The sequence below is a fragment of the Nuphar pumila genome, chromosome 3 (genome assembly GCF_984573655.1).
Source record: "Nuphar pumila chromosome 3, dmNupPumi1.hap1.1, whole genome shotgun sequence".
NCBI classification, from domain to species: domain Eukaryota; kingdom Viridiplantae; phylum Streptophyta; class Magnoliopsida; order Nymphaeales; family Nymphaeaceae; genus Nuphar; species Nuphar pumila.
Window position 1 is genome coordinate 2,584,015 of NC_143251.1, and position 20,023 is coordinate 2,604,037.

Consider the following 20,023-nt stretch of genomic DNA (forward strand, 5'->3'; position numbering starts at 1 on the left):
CCGCTCTGCCTCTTCCCGCGAGACAAAGTTGTGTGTGGCCCCGGAGTCTACCATTGCCGAAGTAGACTTTCCATTCATAATGACTTCTACGTACATAAGTTCCTTACTGACCTGCATGTTCTTAGCTGCGCAACTTCTAGCTGTGTTAATCGATCGCATGGCGCCCATCCTCGGTTGCATGGTCTCAGTGTCACGGCCTTCAGTATCGCTGCATTCTTCCTGTGCAGCATTGGCTTGCCCGTCGTCCTTTACAAGGCGCTTTGGGCATTGTCGGGCGATATGTCTATCACCACAGAACCAACATGTCACAACCGCACCCTTGTTGCTGTTGTTATGCTTTGTGTAGTTCTGTTTCTTTTCGGATTGATGGCGTGTCGACGCCTCACCTTTATCGTTGCGCTGCTCATCCTTCTTGCCTCTGTGGTCAGGCTTCTTCCCAACTTTGGTTGATGGGGTGAAAGGTTTGCGCTGAGTATCAACTAAGCGCTCAGCCGCCACGTATGCATCTTCCAAAATACGGGGGTTGCTCCTTTCCACTTCGGACTGTGCCCATGGTTGAAGTCCCACAATGAACCAGTTGAGCATGTCGTCTTCTGGCATGTTAGGTATCTCCAGCATAAGCTTCTGGAACGTTCGGACATAGTCCTGCAACGAACCAGTATGTTTGAGTTCACGAACCATTCGGTAAGCCTGTCTCTGCGCATTTCTTGGCATAAAATAGTTGCGCAACTCTACTTTGAAGTCGTCGAAGGTGTCTATCACACATTGACCCCTCTCCATGTCATTGCGCTTCCGCCTCCACCAAGCGATAGCATCACCATCAAGTAAGGCCGCTGCAGCCTTGATCCTCAGATCTTCAAGGGTCACATTTTGGATATCCAAGTAGTCTTCTACTTGGAACAAAAAGTTCTCAATGGCCTTGCTGTCGCGAGAACCATTGAATTTTGCGGGTCTAGGTACATCAATCCTTGATGGTCTCTCACCATTTCCGCCATTCAGGGTCACCGTCCGCTGCAACGTACGGTTCCTCAACTCAAGATCGGTCACTGTAGTCGTCAACGAAGTGACCTGCCCCATTAGTAAGTTTACCTGCTCTTGCTGGCTCGCCACCACATCATTCAATCCATTGAATGATTCACATGCGCGTGAAATCGCTTAATCATGCGAAGTCACATCTTCCACCAACTTGTTAACAGTTGCAGCCAACTCTTCTTGGCCCCGAGGTGAACCCATCTCCTCAGCTTCGGCAACTGCCTTGCCTCTGGTGTTGCGCAAGTGTTGATAAGGCGCCACGATGTCTTGCTCACAAATCGCAGCCTGTCGGCGTGTCTGTCGACACCGACTCCGGAGTCCCTTCCCCAGCACGAGAACGGGCTCTGGTACCACTTGTCACGGGCCTATTTCCTTCAATGGGCCAGCGCGGCGCGACGGTCCTTCCTTACCGCCGCAAGCCTACTCGTCAGCTCGCTTGCCGGTCGCGGAAGCTTATGATCAGAGTGCAAGAGAGCAAGAGAGAATAGAGGGAGAGAAGTTGCAATCACAAGAAACAATCACAACGAGGGTGAACAAAAGAAAGCTCAACGCATTTAATTCATTCACAATTTTGCCCGCAGGCTATTACAGTTCAAGTATACGGGCTGCCCCTTCGGGGTATTAATTCACCTGAACCGGGCAGCTTACATCAGACTCAACAAAAGTAAAACAGACTCTAGCGCAACTGTACACTGTAAGTCGCAAGGGAACAATTCTAATCCTCGAATTTAAGATCCAAAAGAGAGAGAGAGATTATACCATAAGAAGGGGGGACGCTTCTGTCACGGAGTCATTTTATAAAACGAATGTCCACAGAAAATTGATCATAATCACAAGGCCAAATAAACTATTTTAGTAATGAGACTTAAAAATGTTTAAACTTCAAGCCAACCGTTCAGTGACTTTCAAGGCCTTAAAGATAAGCTTGAAATGTCTTCCCCGCAAAAAGAAAATTACAGGCCAAGTTTGCTAGTGGCAACAAAGACTTGTACATGCTTTTTTTCAATCTGATTTAAAAAAAGACACCACTTTCATTAAGGGGAAGCTGGCACTGTAGTCTGTAGGATCAGAGGATGGATGTGAACAGATCCGCCGGACACTTCGCCCCTCTGCGAAGACCGCAAAATCATTTCCAAGGAGTCGACGATTTCACAAATAAGCAATGGGAGAATAGAGCAAATGGAATACTATTGGTGCTCTTTGAACGAGGGATCGTTTTTCCACACCGTCGAGTCGTTGGCGTCCGTTTGAAGAAAGAGACTCGTTTCACACATTTACTCTCTCTCTCTCTCTCTCGTGAAAACGCCCCGATCAACCCGTCTCGTCGTGTCAGAAGGGAGACCAAACTGCTGCCTCAGAGAGAGAGAGAGAGAGAGAGAGAGAGAGAGAGAGAGAGATGAAAGTGAAGTGGAAGGCGCCTTCACCTTCATGGAACAGCGGGGGGAAGGTGAGCGTACCGTTGGTGTTCCTCCTTTGCTCCCTCTTCTTCGTCGCCGGCTTCTTCGGTTCCCTCCTCTCTCAGGTATTATACATATGACATACCAATCTCTCTCTCTCTCTCTCTCCCCGTATGTGTGTGTGTTTGTGAAACTGGTGAGTATGGCTGGCAGGATATATCCGGGAGATCTCCGGAGCTAAGAGATCGAGCATTGCTTGAAGAAGATGGGGAGGAGTCGTTTGCTTCGATGCCGCACGGAAGAACCGGTGATCCTTCCGTCAATTCCATTCCTTTCCAGGTTTCCTTTGTCTTCTTTTTCAAGTTTTTTGCTGCTTGGTCATCTGGGTTTCTCTTTCTTTCCTTGTTCTTTGGGAGATGGGGGATTTGCTTCAGCAAGCTGGTCCTTTTGGGGAGCCAGGTTTTGAGTTGGAGGCCTCGCGCGTTCTACTTCCCCAGGTTCGCGGAGCCGGAGCAATGCCAAACCATCATCAGGATTGCTGAGAAGAACATGGCGCCGTCGACGCTCGCTTTGCGCAAGGGAGAGACTGCGGAGAGTACCAAGGGGATCAGAACTAGGTAATTAGTAACTAAATCGTATTGATAATTATTCGTCCGAATCCAAATCTTTTTTATTCTTTTGTATTCTTACTGCTACCTGACTGAGAATTCTTTTTATAACTTGTTTCTTTCTTTTCTTTTGATGGAATACTGCTTTTGAATTTCATCATGCAAATGTTCTTTTTGTTAATTACATTGCATATTTATATGTGAAATACTGTGTTCAATTGAATTGCTCCACTGTCTAAATTGCTTCATTATTAGCGGGCCTCATTGCATATAGTGTGAATGCTGGAAGTCTCCACCACTTTGTGTATGTTTATTTATTGTTTTGTGCAAAAATTTGATTGGGAGTAGAGGGGTTCATAGCCATGTCGATCAAGAAGTCACAGAACTGAAACAGTAACATCATGTGAGAGATATTTGATGAGAGCCTTCATCTTGGCTTATTCATCTATTTATCATATAATACATGAGTTCAAGAAGGGAAGATGCACCTTCATATGATCCAGAACTTCAAGTAGCTTGAACAAATTAGGTCACTCTAATCAGATTTTTGTTTGTTGGGAACTATGTTCAAGAATAGAACCTAAGATATAGAGAGTTCTTGTGCTCCACGGAAGAGCAGAAAGGGAAGCTGCAAGTCTCCTTGTCTGGATTTAGTAGCTTTGATAATGTAAAACCTTTGCGGATCGCCTTTTGATACGGTCCAAATTCTAGATTACCCTGCTCCAGATCCATTGCCCCTATCAAGCAAAGCGGATCCCAGTGTAGAAGTCGCCGATACCCAAATCCAAATCCATTATGCCAAGGCATTTGGGTGGATCCAAGCATTACTACGGAGCCAATTGTCAAAGACTTAATTCTTGTTGTGGAAGAACCGAATCCAAGCTCCGTGGTCCAAGCAATTGTGTCTCTTCATTATGCATTTGAGACCTGAATCCAGTTCAGAATTAGATGGAGCAAAGCATGAGGAACCGGATCGGATTTGAGCGAACCTGGATCTAGGAAGCAACCAAGGGCTAGCCAGCCAAGTAAGGGGGCCACTAGGGAGGTCGACCTCCCCTCTTGGGGGTGCTTAGATGGAAGTGTACAAGGGAGTAAAGAAGGTCCCTAGGTAATACCTTGGCTCTATGGAAGGTGTTACCTATTTTGAGTTAGGTGTTATCTAAGTTTAGGTTTAATCTCTTAGGATTTTACATTTGCATTTATATTTTCTTGTTTCCAATGTAAGTTTTATGGCTCTCTTTTAGGCTTATAAAAAGGGTGCTTTAGGGAGCATTTAGATATGAAATATTGAATCAAGTTGGCTCTCACTTTCTCTCTCAAGAAATAGTCCCCCCGAAGGTCGACTCTCTCTCTCTCTCTCTCTCTCTCTCTTCTACACTCTTTTCCCCTAGGCCCCTCTTCCCTCTTTCCTTACCTCAGCGAGTCCCTGTCCTCTTGACTCTTTTATCCTATCTCAGGGCTTATCCGGTTTGTGTAAGGTGGTAGTAGCCTTTTCGAGGTCTGGGCTTGCCTAAGCCCTAAGTAGAACCACTTCTACTTAATGGACTACATCAATTTCGTGGCTGACTCAATCAATGTAGCACCATCGCAGCTCCTGGACTTTCCCGAACAGACCATACCATCCCCAAGCCTTAGGACACCTTTCTCAAACTGAGTAAGTCTTTATGAACCATTTTCCTAACCCTCTCTAAGCTTAAATCTCTCCCAAGCCTAATTCTAGAAACAACATTCCGTTGTGATTTCCAGAAAATAACCTAACTTAAAAATAACGCATCTTTTAATCTCTACCTAGTCCAGACCTAACAAATTAATCCCAGACACACCCCTACGTGTCCTTAGCCTATCCTCCAAAAATCGGATCACAATTCTTCTCCGTTAAGGAGAATTAAATCCGACACCAAAACAGGTTCTGCCCAAACCCCAGTCTAGAAATAGACCTGATCCAAACCCTTGTCCTGACTTTGCCGAATTTTGTCATACCCTATGAAAATGAACCAATATGAGAATTTCGTTGGGGCGTTCCCTACTGAGCGACGCGCTGTCCTCTCTAGGCCCGGAGGCAGTGATAAATGGGCAAGGGTTGCTAGGTCGTCGCCCAGAAGCGACGCGTCACACCGGCGCCCGGGTGTGGTGTCAAATAGGCAAGGGTTCCCTCACTTTGTTGGACGGGTGGGGGTAAAGAAGTTAGTCCAAGACCATAAAATTAGGTTAGCCACTTGGAACATAGGGTCTTTAACTAGTAAGTTGGTAGAGTTAGTAGATGTTATGTGTAGGAGAAAGATTGATATTTTATGTCTTCAAGAGACCAAATGGGTAGGTGAGAAAGCTAAAGTGATAGAACCTTGGGGATATAAGATTTGGTATACAGGAATAAATAAGAATAGGAATGGAGTAGGGATTGTTATGAGTCGTCAGTTTATAGATAATGTAGTTGAGGTCCGTAGGAAGGGTGATAGAATTTTACTTATTAAATTAGTATTAGGTATGGATATTATTAATATTATTAGTGTTTATGCACCTCAAGTAGGTTTAGATGATTCCATTAAGCATCAATTTTGGGAAGATTTAGATGGAGTAGTACAAGGGATATCGTATGGAGAAAAGCTTTTCATCGGCGGTGACCTTAATGGACATGTAGGCATTAGTAGGGCTGGATTTGAGAGTATCCATGGAGGCTATGGTATAGGAGAAAGAAATGAAAGTGGAGAAAGGATTTTAGATTTTTGTTTGTCCTATGATATGATCTTAGCAAACACTTGGTTTAGGAAGAGGGAGTCTCACCTAGTAACATTTAAAAGTGGGGTTAATACGAGTCAGATAGATTTTTTCCTACTTAGAAAGAGAGATAGGGGTTGTTGCATCGATTGTAAGGTTATACCGGGAGAAAGTGTAGCTACACAACATAGAGTCTTAATTTTAGATCTTAGAATTAGACAATGCCGCAAAAGGGATAGACATAGGATAGATCCTAGAATTAAGTGGTGGGCACTGAAAGGAGCTAAACAAGGAATGTTTGTAGAGCAGGTAGTTAAGGAAGCTGATTGGTGTCTCGAGGAAGATTCAGAATCAATGTGGAATAAGATAGCAGGTGGCATGAGAAAAGCGGCTAAGGAGGTATTGGGTGAGTCTAAAGGCGGTGCACCACTAGGTAAGGATACATCATGGTGGAACGAGGATGTCAAATTAGCTATTAAGGTTAAAAGAGAGTGTTATAGAAATCTAAGTAAGAGTCGTGATAATGAAAATTTGGAGAAGTATATGATAGCAAAGAAGGAAACTAAAAAAGTTGTTCGAAACGCGAGGGCTAAGGTATACAAGGAGGTTTATGACAAGTTGGATACCAAAGAAGGCGAGAAGGATATTTATAGGCTTGCAAAGATGAGAGATAGAAAATCGAAGGATTTGGGTATGGTTAGATGTATCAAAGATGAAACGCAAAGGGTTTTAGTCAAAGATGAGGAGATTAAGGAGAGATGGAAAGATTATTTTGATAAGCTATTTAATGATAGTCATGCTCAAGATCTTGGAGACTTCTCCATTCCTTTTCATGAGATAAATCGTGACTTCATGCGCAAGATTCAAAAGAAAGAAATTGCAGAGGCTTTGAAGAAAATGAAATCAAGCAGGGCAGTTGGCCCAGATGGTATACCTATCGAGGCTTGGAAATGCTTGGGAGAGAAAGGTTTAGAATGGTTGACAAATCTTTTTAACTTGATTTGGCGAACAAATAAGATGCCTAATGAGTGGAGGAAGAGTACTTTGGTGCCTTTATATAAGAATAAGGGTGATATACAAGATTGCACAAACTATCGTGGTATAAAACTCATGAGTCATACTATGAAACTTTGGGAGAGGGTGATTGAGTCTAGGTTGAGGAAGGTTGTCATGATATCGGAGAATCAATTCGGTTTTATGCCTGGAAGATCAACTATGGAAGCTATACATCTTCTTAGACAACTTATTGAAAGATATAGGGAGAGGAACAAAGATTTGCATATGGTTTTTATTGATTTAGAGAAGGCATACGATAGAGTACCTAGGGACGTTCTCTGGTGGACAATGATGAAGAAAGGTGTTTCTCTCAAGTACATTAGTATAATTAAAGATATGTATGAAGGAGTAGTAACCAATGTCCGCACTTGTGGAGGGGTGACAACCAATTTTCCGATAACGGTTGGGTTACATCAAGGATCTGCTTTAAGCCCTTTCCTATTTGCGATAGTGATGGATGAGCTTACGAGATCAATTCAAGAAAATGTACCGTGGTGTATGTTGTTTGCTGATGATATTGTTTTGATTGATGAGTCTAGAGCTGGGGTTAATGCTAAGTTAGAATTATGGAGACAGACATTGGAAGCTAGAGGTTTTAAGTTGAGTAAGAGTAAAACTGAATATATGGAATGTCGGTTTAGTAAGCAACGAAGTAGTGATGGGAGTGTAGTGAAGCTTGGTGAGCAAGAAATACCGGTGAATGATTATTTCAAATATTTGGGATCCATCATTCAAAAGTATGGAGAAATTGATGGAGATGTAAATCATAGGATAAAGGTTGGGTGGATGAAATGGAAAAGTGCAACTGGAGTGTTGTGCGATCGTAGAATGCCATTGCGGTTGAAGGGAAAGTTTTATAGGACGACTATTAGACCTGCTTTACTATATGGTACGGAATGTTGGGCTGCCAAAAGATATCATATTCAAAAAATGAGTGTAGTTGAGATGCGGATGCTTAGATGGATGTGTGGAAATACAATAAAAGATAAGATTCAGAACGAGGAGATACGTAAGAAGGTAGGTGTTGCACCCATTGAAAATAAGATGCGAGAGAATCGTTTACGGTGGTTTGGACATATTCGGCGAAGGCCTAGTGATGCTCCAGTTAGAAGGTTGGAGAAATGGGAAAATATGTTAGTTAAAAGAGGTCGGGGTAGGCCTAGGAAGACTTGGATGGAGATGATAGGAAAGGATATGAATGCTTTGAACCTCACCGAGGACATGGCATTGGATAGAAATGATTGGAGGAAAAGGATTCATGTGGAAGACCCGAAATGAATTTCTTTTTTGGTTCATATCGCTGACCCCAATTGTTTTGGGATGAAGGCGTAGTTGTTGTTGTTGTACTGATTTTTATTTTGAGGAAAATAATTCATTCTCTCAGCGTCTGTCAGAAACCTAACATTATCCAGTTCCCAAATAAACCCAAAAATTTGCAAAATTTTATCTCTGCAACCCCGAATACCTGAACCTAAGATTTTAACCCAAGCTTCCCTGACATGTCTTAAGCCATCCTTCTCCTCTCCTTTTCTGTTTCCCTTCGTACTATAGATGTTCCGTTGAGTGGCTTCACCTTGCCTATCATCTGGCTCTATTCAAAGATAGGAAACTTCACACACCAGAAAGAAAAGCGATCGCTAAATAGGCGCGGGCTGTGCCCTTACCTCATGCTGCTCCCTAGATGAAGAACCCCCAAGGCTAGGCATTTGGCCTGGACTATTGAACAGAGAGGATTTTTACAGAATTTATTGAGCTATATTTTAGGAGAACTTGATTTTTTTTAAAGTCTGTCAGAACCAATTCTGAACCTATAAACAAAACTTGACCCTTGACTTGATCAAACTTAGCCCAAGCCCATTAAACCCTAGAAACTGAAACTAGGCTTGCCTCATGAGAAACACTTCAATTGTTCTGTAAGGACCTGGATGACTATGTTATGATTTTGGCTTTATCGATTCCCCCAAATAGCTAATAATTTGAGAAGCCATAGGCTTGGCTTTTAGGTGACACTGCAAATAGGACCCAAAGTTCAAATTCAATTTGTAAAACCTGTTTTGCATAAATAGTTGGCTAATAGAAGTGTTTACCCTTGCTAGCACGATCCTCTGTTTCGGCATCACTGATGCTTAGTCATTTATGCTTTTTTTGGGGGTGATCCCTGCTTTGCAATACAAATCCAGCGTTCCCATGCCATCAGCACATCAATCATTATCTATTGTAGCTAGACCCATGTGGCGTTAGGGAAATCAGTTGAAGAACTTGGTTGAGGAGAATCGGGTTCATCCTATTAAACCAAAAGAAAAAACAGATCTGAATTAGATGAACAATTATATTGGTTACCTCCAAATCTATTTGCCTAATTCTCTCAAAAATAAATTCTAAGCCTAGGCTCCTGGATCATGTGTGGTCACTCTTCAGAAGATTCTTCCATATCTGAGTTGTCACATATACTATATTGGGGAAAACTTTGATTTCTTGTATAAACTGAGTATTTTTTCTGATCTCTGTAACAGTTCAGGCAAATTTATTAGTGCAGCAGAAGATAAAACAGGGACATTGGACCTTATAGAGCGAAAGATTGCAAAAGTGACGATGATTCCAAGATCACATGGCGAGGTAAACTTTGGAATCCAATGTTACTTGAAAGTTTTCCGTGTCACAAATTTATCCTTTTTATTTTCAGCCTTGTGTCTGTAGTTATGTCATCTACTTATCCTCAGCTTGAAATTGTTAAAAGTGCACTCTTGTTTGTTGTAGTCAATGGCCCTTATAGTAATAAGCAACTCCTGTAATACTAATTTTTGCATTACATTTTGTTATCTTATATTTAACTTAGTTTTATATATAGGATTTTCGAAGATCTAATTGCCATCTACACAAAACATGGTGCATTTGGCTTTCAGTCATACTCTTGAGTCATCTTTATTGGACCATAGAAAGTTAGAAACATGGTCACCTGGTTGTTTCCTGTTATAGACAGTTCTTTGGTTCTGTCATAGGTTCCCCTTAAAGTATTATGTTTTTTCACCGTTTAACACTTTTTATTGCTGTATGCTTTTGATTTTCTTTGTTTACTAGTTTAAGCTAGATTCTTTTCTATCATTATTTCTTAGTTGCCTGCGAGCAAATCCATGGACAAATCTGGAGAAAGTTCTACTTAAATTGGTAAAATTAAGTGGGAATAACTGTACCTATTAACCTCCTTTTGTGCAAAATGCAATTCGTTGAAAAGGTTACTTGCATAGACAAATTGATCACAGTGTGTAGATCGGATTATACTAAACAACCATGATATTGCTGAATTGGCTTTATGATTTTAGGGTTATGGTATCAGTTTAGCACAATGTCTTTTTGTTGCCATGTCATGGATGGATACATGTGTATAAGGCTAAGCCAAAGATGCAGTGTGTGTGCATGCGTGTGTTGTCCAAACTAATTTATGCTACTTTTCATCAGATATTTCAAACCTTGTTAGCTTCTCTTTCTATCTCATTTTTCACATAACAGATACCTGAAAGAAATTTTATGCATTAGGGTGTCTTAGTGATACCCTGTAGCTATTTTCTGCAAATTCTGATCATCTATTAGTTATCATGGGTAGAATTCTATCCAACTTAACTTTAATGGCCTAAAGTAAATTTTCTTTATCACTTATTTCTATTGTCATTTTTTCACAATCTTTTCTCATATTTGTTATAATTTGTTATTCTTGTTGTGGCAATGCTTGATTCTGGTTTGTCTTGGTCTTACTTTTCTTGTCATTGCATCACTATATTATTCAGCATAGTCAGCTGTCAAGCATCAAACTTGCCTTTTACTTTACATAAATTTGGGTTCCATTCTGCTGGTAAATTCCTTTAATTGTGTTTCGGGAGCATTCAAAAGTGTGTTTCTATAGTTTTTGTGGCATTTCTTGGGCTGCTTTTATTGCGAGCTTGACTGCATATAAATTGATAGTGTTCCCTGCGCATGTGGTTATCTTTAGTTTACAGGTTTTTATATCTCAAGTTACTTCTGTTTTCTGCTTGTTTGTTTTCAGGCTTTCAATATTCTGCGATATCAAATAGGACAGAAGTATGATTCACATTATGATGTCTTCAATCCTGCTGAATATGGTCCACAGAAAAGTCAAAGGGTATATATTGACATTATAAACTCGAAATGTTATCAAATATACATGCTTCTGCAATTTGTTTTCCATTTCTTTTGGACTTTTATATACCTTTTGGTACTTCCTCTCTGTGGCTGTTGTTTTCTATACAGTCCATGATGTTTCACCAGATCAATTTACATATTTTATCTGCTGTGTGTGTGTGTGTGTGTGTGTGCGTGTGCGTGTGCGTGTGCTATGTGTGTGCATATTATCTGCTAGACTTACATCCAGGTGTAGTAATGCAACCAGGAACCATCATGAAAGCATTTCCAGCTGTCATAAAATTTTGTAAACTTTCTCATGGATCCATTTTTTAGTTGTGTAATAACCTAAAACGTGATGCTTGAAGCTTTCAATACCATGATAATCATAATCTGTTTGGAACTATTTGATTTTCACTGGCATGATGCCATGTAATTAATGTAACTCTCTGAGCACCAGTATGTTTGGGATCAATAAGTGTTATTCCATTTTTATGCATGTAACTTGATTTTCTGGTGCATTGTTGGAACTCTTTCATTGGTAAGAGGGACTGTTTGATGCAGAAAGTATATGTTTGGAACTATTTGATTTTCACTGGTATGATGCGCTGTAATTAATGTAACTCTCTGAGCACCAGTATGTTAGGGATCAATAAGTGTTATTCCATTTTTTTGCATGTAACTTGATTTTCTGGTGCATTGTTGGAACTCTTTCATTGGAAAGAGGGACTGTTTGATGCAGAGAGTATATTGTTCTGTTAACTTATGCTGTAGGAATCCTTGCATACCATTGTTTTACAGTGAAACCATGCTATGTCATATGTTGACTAACTTACAAGGAGTGCAATATTGTTCATTTTGGACAGATGGCTACTTTTCTGTTGTATCTAAATGATGTCGAGGAAGGTGGAGAAACGATGTTTCCTTTTGAGGTAGGTTTGAATAGATTTTCTTTTGTTTTTCAGTTTGTACTGTAAATTCATTTCCAGTGGTCATCTTTCCTGATTGCCATACAGGATGTTAAGAACATTGGCATTGGTTATGACTACCAAAAGTGTATTGGATTAAAAATGAAGCCCAAACAAGGAGATGGTCTTCTTTTCTATTCGCTCTTCCCAAATGGCACAATTGATGTGGTAATGTTCGCTCTTCCCAAATGGCACAATTGATGAAGTTTTAGTTGCAGGCTTGCAGCCAATTCTTCAACTGAAGACACCAGATTACACTCGTAAACCAGACAAAATATATTTCGATAATTCATTTTTAAAGAAAGATTTGCAAAAAAAATGATTTTATTCTCACATGGGTTTCCTGGGACATGCACACCTAGCTAACCACAACCATCAACAACCCAGCCCGAAAGCACCACCTGTGTCTCTCCATCACAATTAGCCTAACCTTTTTCTCCCCCTTATCTGCCTCTACATCCACCTCCGTCCGCTTATTGACAGAGCCAGCTGCCTCGCTGGGCCATACCTCTGTGTTCTTGAAGGCACTACCATGATTGCCACCAGCCTTCTGTCTGTGTATCGGCATAACCAATCCTGCTCCTTATCTTCAATGCCCTTCACTAGTGCTGCCTGCTGCCTGATTTAGCTGCATCCCAGCACCCTTAACAGCACCTCCTCCCGCATTTTTCTGCTTCACATGCATTTGAAAAAACAGAGGTTGGAGAGGGAGTGTGTCAGCATTGGGTTGCCATCTTCATAGTGGCTCTCTAGGCATACCTCCAAGCTTAGGCATGGAAACACCAATGCTTAGCAGAAGAAGCACAGAAAGGGGAAAGGGGGAGGGGAAGAGGGGGATGAAGTAATGAGCCCGATGATTGAGCAATGTTGTCCAAAAAATAATTTTGAAAAAGCAGTTTTTTTTTGTTTTCAAAACTTTTTGAAAACAATTTTTTGTTGGCCAAATGCATCAAAAATAATTTTTTTTTGTTGAAAATGTAGCTCTTAAAGTTGTTCTGTCCATCAACCTAATGGCCCCTTAAAGTTTCTGGTGTTTTCAGTTAACATCTAGTCATTATACATCTAACTAAAGCTTTCCCAATATCCAATATTTTTTGCATTAAAAGGATAACCAATTCTTAGTTGCTTAGCTTCTTTCATGTGCATGTATTTACTATTTAGGTAGTTGTATGCATGAGTAGCTCTCAAGTAGCCCTTTTGTTGTCTCTTGAACATTACTGATGATACAAGTTTTCCTCAATGTGCGGGGTTTGTGAACGTGCGCTGTTAGAAATAGATGTTTTATTAAGGGTATTTTCGACCTTTGTAGTGTGAGGCTATGTTGTATTTCTTTTTACTTAACAGGGGTATTTTTGTAATGTAGAATATTCACAGCAACAATATAAAGGACGTGACTGTACTGAAATCAAGCAGAAAGCAAACCATAATGTGCATAAGCACAAAAACAAGTTCTAAAAGGGACAATACAAATGCCAAAGGCAATACAAAAGCACTTAAGTGCATATAATGGCTACAAAGAGCCTAAATGTGCACAAACACAAGTCCACAATGGGACAATACACAAACCAATCAATGGCAAATACATGGGATCATAAGAAGAACCAAAGAGCATACACAAAAAACATAAAAAAATAATAATCTTTATTGAGATAGAATGCTTTATATATATATATTCAGTTTTATAATAGTTAATGCCTTATAGGGGCATTTTGGACTTTTTATATATAATAATAATAATTGTTTATTAGAAACAATTATTATTATTTTTTTCTTTTTTGTAAATTGCCTTGGCCATTGAGGGCTCTATGGTCTTTTGACCATAGAGTCGTTGGGAAGCTCCCAATGACTCTGAGGGAGCTTCCAATGGCCTCCCTCTCATGCACAGTGTGTATAAATAAGGGTGGTGTTCCCCCCTATTCTTTAATGCTTTTAGCTAAAGCAATATGCCAATGTTTTCGATCAGCCACCCTATTTTCTCATGAGTATGGGGGTACGAGACTCTGTGATCATTACCATATTCGACCAAATATTTAGAGAGTGCTTGATATTCTCCTCCCCAATAAGAATGAAGATACTTTATTTTTCTTCCCACAAGATTTTCAACAGGTATCTTAATTTTTTTTAAAACACTTGCAACATCAAACTTATGCTTAGGAAGATAAAACCAAGTAAATTTGAAATAACCATCTATGAAAGTAACATAATATCTAGCACCATTAAAATAACCATCTATGAAAGTAACATAATATTTAGCACCATTATTATCAATCACTGGAACCGAGCCCCATACATCAGAATAAATAATATCTAAAGGACCATGTCTTGTGTTAGAGGATCGTTTAAAAGGTAAATTATGAATTTTCCCTTTCAAACATGCCTCACACCCATTATTATTAGAGAACTTTTCATATAGCACATTAAACTTAGACAATATCTGTTGAACCACACACAAAGCTGGATGACCGAACCTCTTGTGCCACTGATCAACAGATCACGCTCACCAACGTGAGCCTCTTTATTGGAGTTCCTATTGTAAACCTTGTAAAAATCTTCCTTACTTGATCCTTGGAGGCAGTTCTTGGTGCGGAGATCCTTTACATAACACCGATTAGCATGAAATTCAAAGAAGACACCATTATCCTTACAAAATCTTTGAACTGACAATAAATTTTTTGTAATACTTGGCAAATGTAAAATATCCTTTAAAAGTAAATCATACTGAAATTTAGAAGAACCAGTGTGATCAATTTTCAAACTTGTGAACCGTTGCCAATCTTCATTGAATCAGGTCCCCGATATTCACTATGCATATAAAGATTGTTGATGTCATTGGTGACATGATGGGTAGCTCTTGTATTTGGGTACCATCCTTCATCACTATAAGTAGATGTATTTGTGTGAGGTGCAACATGAAGAGCAGTGGGAGGAGATGGAGCTGATTGACCTTGAGACATATTCGAAATTTGATAGCATTGACGAGTCGTGCGATTAGGTTTATTGCAGTATTGGCACACAAATCTAGGTCTGTCACCATGGTTGCTATTGAATCTACCACTAGACTTGCCATGACCTCTAGTGTACCCACGATCGGCTCTACCACAAACAGATTGTCTGGCAGAGAAATTTGTGGTAGGGACAGAGGAATCAACAGGAAAGTCATCGGAGTCCTTGATCCGAGCTTCATGAACTAACAACAGGCTATGTGATTCATCTAAAGTAATGGACTCTTTTCGGGTTTCTATGGATGTCATGCATTCCCTCGGAAGACCTCTCAAGATTTGAAGAATCATATCTTCTTCATTAACAGGTTTGGAGGCCACTGCAAGTTGGTGCGCAATAGCTTTGGCTTGCTGAAAATACTCTACAGTTTGATTTCCTTTTCTTAGGTCCTGCAACTGTGATTTAAGTTGCATAATACGAGATCAGGTTTGGGCAGCATAGGACCTCTTCAAAGCATACCAAACGACATATGCAGATTGAAGGCCAACGATTTGGGTGTGAATGGGTTCAGTTAACGATGACATGATCCAACTTAGGATAAGTTGATCATATTTTAACCATTCAATGTACGTAGGATTTAGGTCCATTGAGTTTTCCAAAAACTTTGGAGGTGCAGGCTTGCTACCTTCACGTACTCAATAAGACTATAGATTTGTAAAACAAGGGTAAACTGAGACTCCTAAAGACGGTAGTTCTCTGAAGTTTAATGGGCAGGTAATGATGTACATTAGCAGGTATCGTGGGAGAGATCACGTTGAAAACCATACCAGGTGTGGAGGAGGAAGATCGTGCGGTCGAGCTTGAGCTATGGTCCATCACGAACCGTTGAACTGACTTTTGAAGCATTGTCAATTATGGTGGCTCTGGTACCATAAAAGAGCACAAACACACTCAAGAACACAATATTTGACTTGGTTCGACAATAGTAATGCCTACGTCCATGAAGAAGAAACGTCTCTTTCTCTCAATCACATGAGAGCCCTTCCATATTATATTATTTATAATGTTAGAGTCCCTCAATAAGAGGAGACTCTTGAGATTCACTATTTCTCATGTTAGCTCTATTAGAGTCCTTGTTACAATTATCATTTATCTTGAGATTGAGATCTTGATCCATTCTAACTCTGAACTCTTGAACAGCCTTGGATTCTTGATTGGGTCCTTCTTCTCTATCACCTGGGAGTCTATCTTCTTGATCACCTTGAATGCCTTGAGATAGGCTAGAATAGGAGAGTCCAATTTGTTGAGGTTTGGACTCTTGAGGTCGTCCAACTTATATTCTAACAATAGGATGTCACTCGGTATACAAAATTAAGTATAAAGCAAATGACAATATAGAGCATTACAAAGCACGACTTATAGTGAAAGAGTACACTCAAGAGCATGGTCTTGACTTTGATGAGACGTTCTCTTCCGTTGTACAAATGGGCACCGTCAGAGTTGCTATTTCGCTTGATGCTATGAACAGGTGGGAACTAAGCCAGATGGACGCGAAGAGCGCATTTCTTCATGGTGTACTTCATGAATAGGTCTATATGGAGCATTCATTAGGGTACTCAAATGCAGATCCCCAGGCCACTATGCTCAGATTAAAGAAGACATTGTATGGGCTGAAACAACTTTCTAGGGCGTGGTTCGAAGCTTTCAGTAAGACTCTTTGTGCCTTGGGTCTTTCTGGAAGTCAGTGTGATTATTCATTTTTCTCGCATTACGACCAAGTGCTTATTACCATAGTTTTGGTGTACCTTGATGACATCATTATTACGGGAAGTGATGTTTCACGAATGGCAAAGTTAAAAGGTATGCTCAGTTCAAAATTTCACATGAAAGATTTGGGTTCTTTGAGATATTTCCTTAATACAGTACAACTTAATCTATGACACTTGTGCAACACAAGTATGCTCTTGACCTTCTTGCTAGGTTTGGGAGGAAGGATTGCAAACTGGTCTCTACACCTACTGCTGCCAATGCAAAATTGTTGGAGGCTGGACCAGATGATAAGGAACTTGAGGAGCCACGGAATTTTCGTAGTCTTATTGGTTCTTTGCAATATTTAACGTTTACCAGGCCAAATCTAAGTTTTGCAGTAAATCAGATTTCTCAGTTCATGCATGCTCTTAAACAAAGTCACATGGAGGCAGCTAAAAGAGTTTGTGCTACATCAAAGGCATCATCACAGATGGATTGGTTTATAGGAGTGGAGACAAACTTTCCTCTATTCCCTTAATAGTGTTGGCCTATTCAGAAACAGATTGGGTAGGAGATCCATAAACTAAAGATCTGTCCCTGGCTATGAAGTTTTCTTGAAAGTCATCTTGTCTCCTGGTCAAGTTGAAGGCAACGTACTGTGGCTAGATCTAGGACTAAAGCTGAATATAGGTCTATGGGGACCATTACAGCAGAATTTTTATGGATTCATCATTTACTTATATCGTTGCATCAACCAATTACTTTTTTGTGACAATCGAAGTGTGGTTGTCATCACTATAAATCCAGTCCAGCATGGTAAAATGAAACATGAGCTGTACCAACAATTTGTCCGTGAAAGGTTGACAGAAATCCAACCTTTATTTGTCAAAGGAGAAACCAAATTGCAGATATTTTTACCAAGCCTCTCCCTTGCATTCGGCATTGGCAGCTCAAGAGCAAACTGTCAATGATCCTAAACAGCCATGTACAGTTTGAAGGGACATGTTAAAAATAGATGTTTTATTAAGGGTATATTTAGACATTTGTAGTATGAGGCTATGTTGTAGTTTTTTTTTACTTTACAAGGGTATTTTTGTAATGTAGAATATTCACAGCAGCAATATAAAGGACGTGACCTAAGGGAAACTTTCAATCCTAACTTCATCCATCTTTCTTCACTTTTCTCCCTCTTTATTGTGTGAACAACAGGGCATGCATCCTGAGGCGATTCTTGTCAATGGATGTTAGAGTTGAAAGCAACTTGTGTCATCTGTAGGTTCCCCACAGCAGAACCTGCATTTGTGAATATGTTATCCCCCTGCTCTCTTACTAGTTTCTTGTTTGTGGTTACTTTTGTTATGTTTGTATTATCAGAGTGAAAAGTTTCTTATTGCCAAGTACTTTTGATATGCCTGCATTATCACATCTAGATTTATTTTATTTCTGAATTACTTACCATGTCTGCAGACATCACTACATGGGAGTTGTCCTGTGATAAAAGGAAAAAAATGGGTGGCAGCAAAGTGGATCAGAGATCAAATAGACAAGTAGATTTCTTTGTTTGGTCCTATTTGTAGATTTTCCTGCCACAGCTATCTTTTCACAGGTATAGAGGAAATTATGGAAACTCTGTAGCCTTGTCTTGTTTGCTGTTTTGTTATGTATTTTCACCATTTGTAAATAACAACCAGAAAAATGAGATGATGAGCTACACATCATCTCTAAAGTAAACATTTTTCAGTAAGATATTGACGAGACTTTTTATACTGATCTTGACATGCTGCCTGTTAGTTGTCAATGAGCATGTAAAAGAATGGATATATTAAAAAACAATGGCATTCAAAGTTGGGCTCCCTTTTTTTTTTTAAAGGCAAGCTGAGGTTAGGCCGACCCCTACCATTTATACAACTATACCATTGGGTTTTGCACCTGCAACATCCCACCACAAGGTGACGTGCATTAGCTTCTTCTTCTTTGTTTCTTCTCTTCAACCATCCAATTTTACCTTCTTATTCATGTAATTCATGTATTCAACAATCAAATCGGGCAGTGGAACCGATTTGCGGTCCAAGTGAAGAAGGCGATGGGGCTGTGCACCATGTGCTACCCATCAGACCACTCCAAGTACCCCAACTTGTATGTCCCCGAAGGCAGCGAGCTTGACGTGAAGCTGACAGTGTAGCTCTGCTTCTGGCCCATCTGCGCGAAACTTAGCACCTGTGGCTCCACCACCACCTTCACGGGTACGGGAATGACACCGACACAGAGTAGGTCGAGTTTTGAGGCCTCACATTCGTTACTGTCCTCGTGTATGCAGGGCCGACTGGCCTCTTTGATATGGCCTCAAATGAAAAAAATATATAACGCTTATATTTCACATGTTGAGGGCCTCCAATGAAACATGGCATGTGCCTCATGCTGAGGGCCTTCAATGAAAAAAAAAATGAAGAAATATGGGTGTCTCGGGCCGATCTTTCGGAATAGGACATGTGCACTGCAGAGCTCTATTGAGTGGAAAATGCATCGAGTTTAGGAACACGTGGTATGAGTTCGCTTGATTGGTGATGTGCGGTGGTAGCATAGCATGCGATAAACATCAGTATCATCGTTGTGTGGTGGCACAGACGCGAAGCGTTGTTTGGTTAAGCAGTGTCAGAGGATGTTGCCTTTGGAGATTTGGTTAAGGACCTCTCGGCTTGCAAGAGTGTTTCACGCATAGCGGTTGGATGCACGAGAGTGCGTGTGAATTAGGATTAATTCCTCCAGGAATCACCTTTGGTGATTCCAACCGAGTATGGTGACTCAGGGCTAGGTGAGAGAATGCCTAGGCATCGGCGAATGAGTCTGGGTGGTACTCTTCGCTATGGTGTTCAATCATCAACTGGTCTTTGCACTAGGGGTCGCAAGGTCTTGTTCTTTCAGTGGTGAGGTTTTGCTATATCGTGCGCATGGAGCTGCAATACGCTTCATGGCACGTAAGGCTAAAGAAAAATTTGTGTCTCTTTCGAAAGTGATAGCTGGTATGGGACGACTATGCACTAAGCAACATGGACTACATGGAATGCACATTTGAAAATGCGCTTGATCAGCTTTCGCTAGGCAGCTGCGCAGGGCCAATGAAAATGATTCAGCATATGGAAAGGTGTTGGTACGCGGCCTTTGACCGTTAGGCTGGCCAACTTGGCGCATCGCGGGTTTGCGAAGCATTCTATGCCTGTGACACAACGATAGAAAGACTTATGGCAGTAAGGAAGGACCGTTGTATCACACTAGCTTATTGAAAAAAAGTAAGCCCATAACAAATTGGCATCAGAGCAGATAGATTCACGGAGACCTTGTTGTTCATTGTGTGAGACACTGAAGAGGACAATGATGGTTTATCTTGGTTACGTAATTTTGTGCAGCTAAAGTGTGGTTTATCGAG

The 20,023-nt window shown here is 40.6% G+C and overlaps 1 protein-coding gene across 3 annotated transcripts; it reads left to right on the forward strand.

The window, feature by feature from the left end:
- The first annotated feature begins 2,040 nt into the window (after window positions 1-2,040).
- On the forward strand, window positions 2,041-18,366 carry LOC149841629 (putative prolyl 4-hydroxylase 9). Of its 3 annotated transcripts, XM_089998606.1 has the most exons (8): window positions 2,041-2,554; window positions 2,643-2,768; window positions 2,889-3,046; window positions 9,322-9,424; window positions 10,848-10,943; window positions 11,809-11,874; window positions 11,959-12,078; window positions 18,067-18,366. In XM_089998606.1, exons 1-8 carry the CDS (start codon window positions 2,429-2,431, stop codon window positions 18,148-18,150), a joined length of 879 nt encoding a protein of 292 aa, XP_089854732.1. In that variant the 5' UTR covers window positions 2,041-2,428; the 3' UTR covers window positions 18,151-18,366. The 3 variants fall into 3 exon arrangements, with proteins under 3 accessions (XP_089854732.1, XP_089854730.1, XP_089854731.1); XM_089998604.1 differs by having other exon boundaries at window positions 2,428-2,554; window positions 2,643-3,046; XM_089998605.1 differs by lacking the exon at window positions 10,848-10,943 and having other exon boundaries at window positions 2,428-2,554; window positions 2,643-3,046.
- The last annotated feature ends 1,657 nt before the right edge of the window (window positions 18,367-20,023 follow it).

What these genes read in the sequence shown, in the direction of transcription:
- LOC149841629 (XM_089998604.1), top strand. Translation starts at nt 2,429, where the DNA reads ATGAAAGTGAAGTGGAAGGCGCCTTCACCTTCATGGAACAGCGGGGGG. An exon ending in TCGGTTCCCTCCTCTCTCAG is followed by an intron (nt 2,555 to 2,642) that starts GTATTATACATA and finishes TATGGCTGGCAG; the next exon opens with GATATATCCGGGAGATCTCC. An exon ending in ACCAAGGGGATCAGAACTAG is followed by an intron (nt 3,047 to 9,321) that starts GTAATTAGTAAC and finishes TCTCTGTAACAG; the next exon opens with TTCAGGCAAATTTATTAGTG.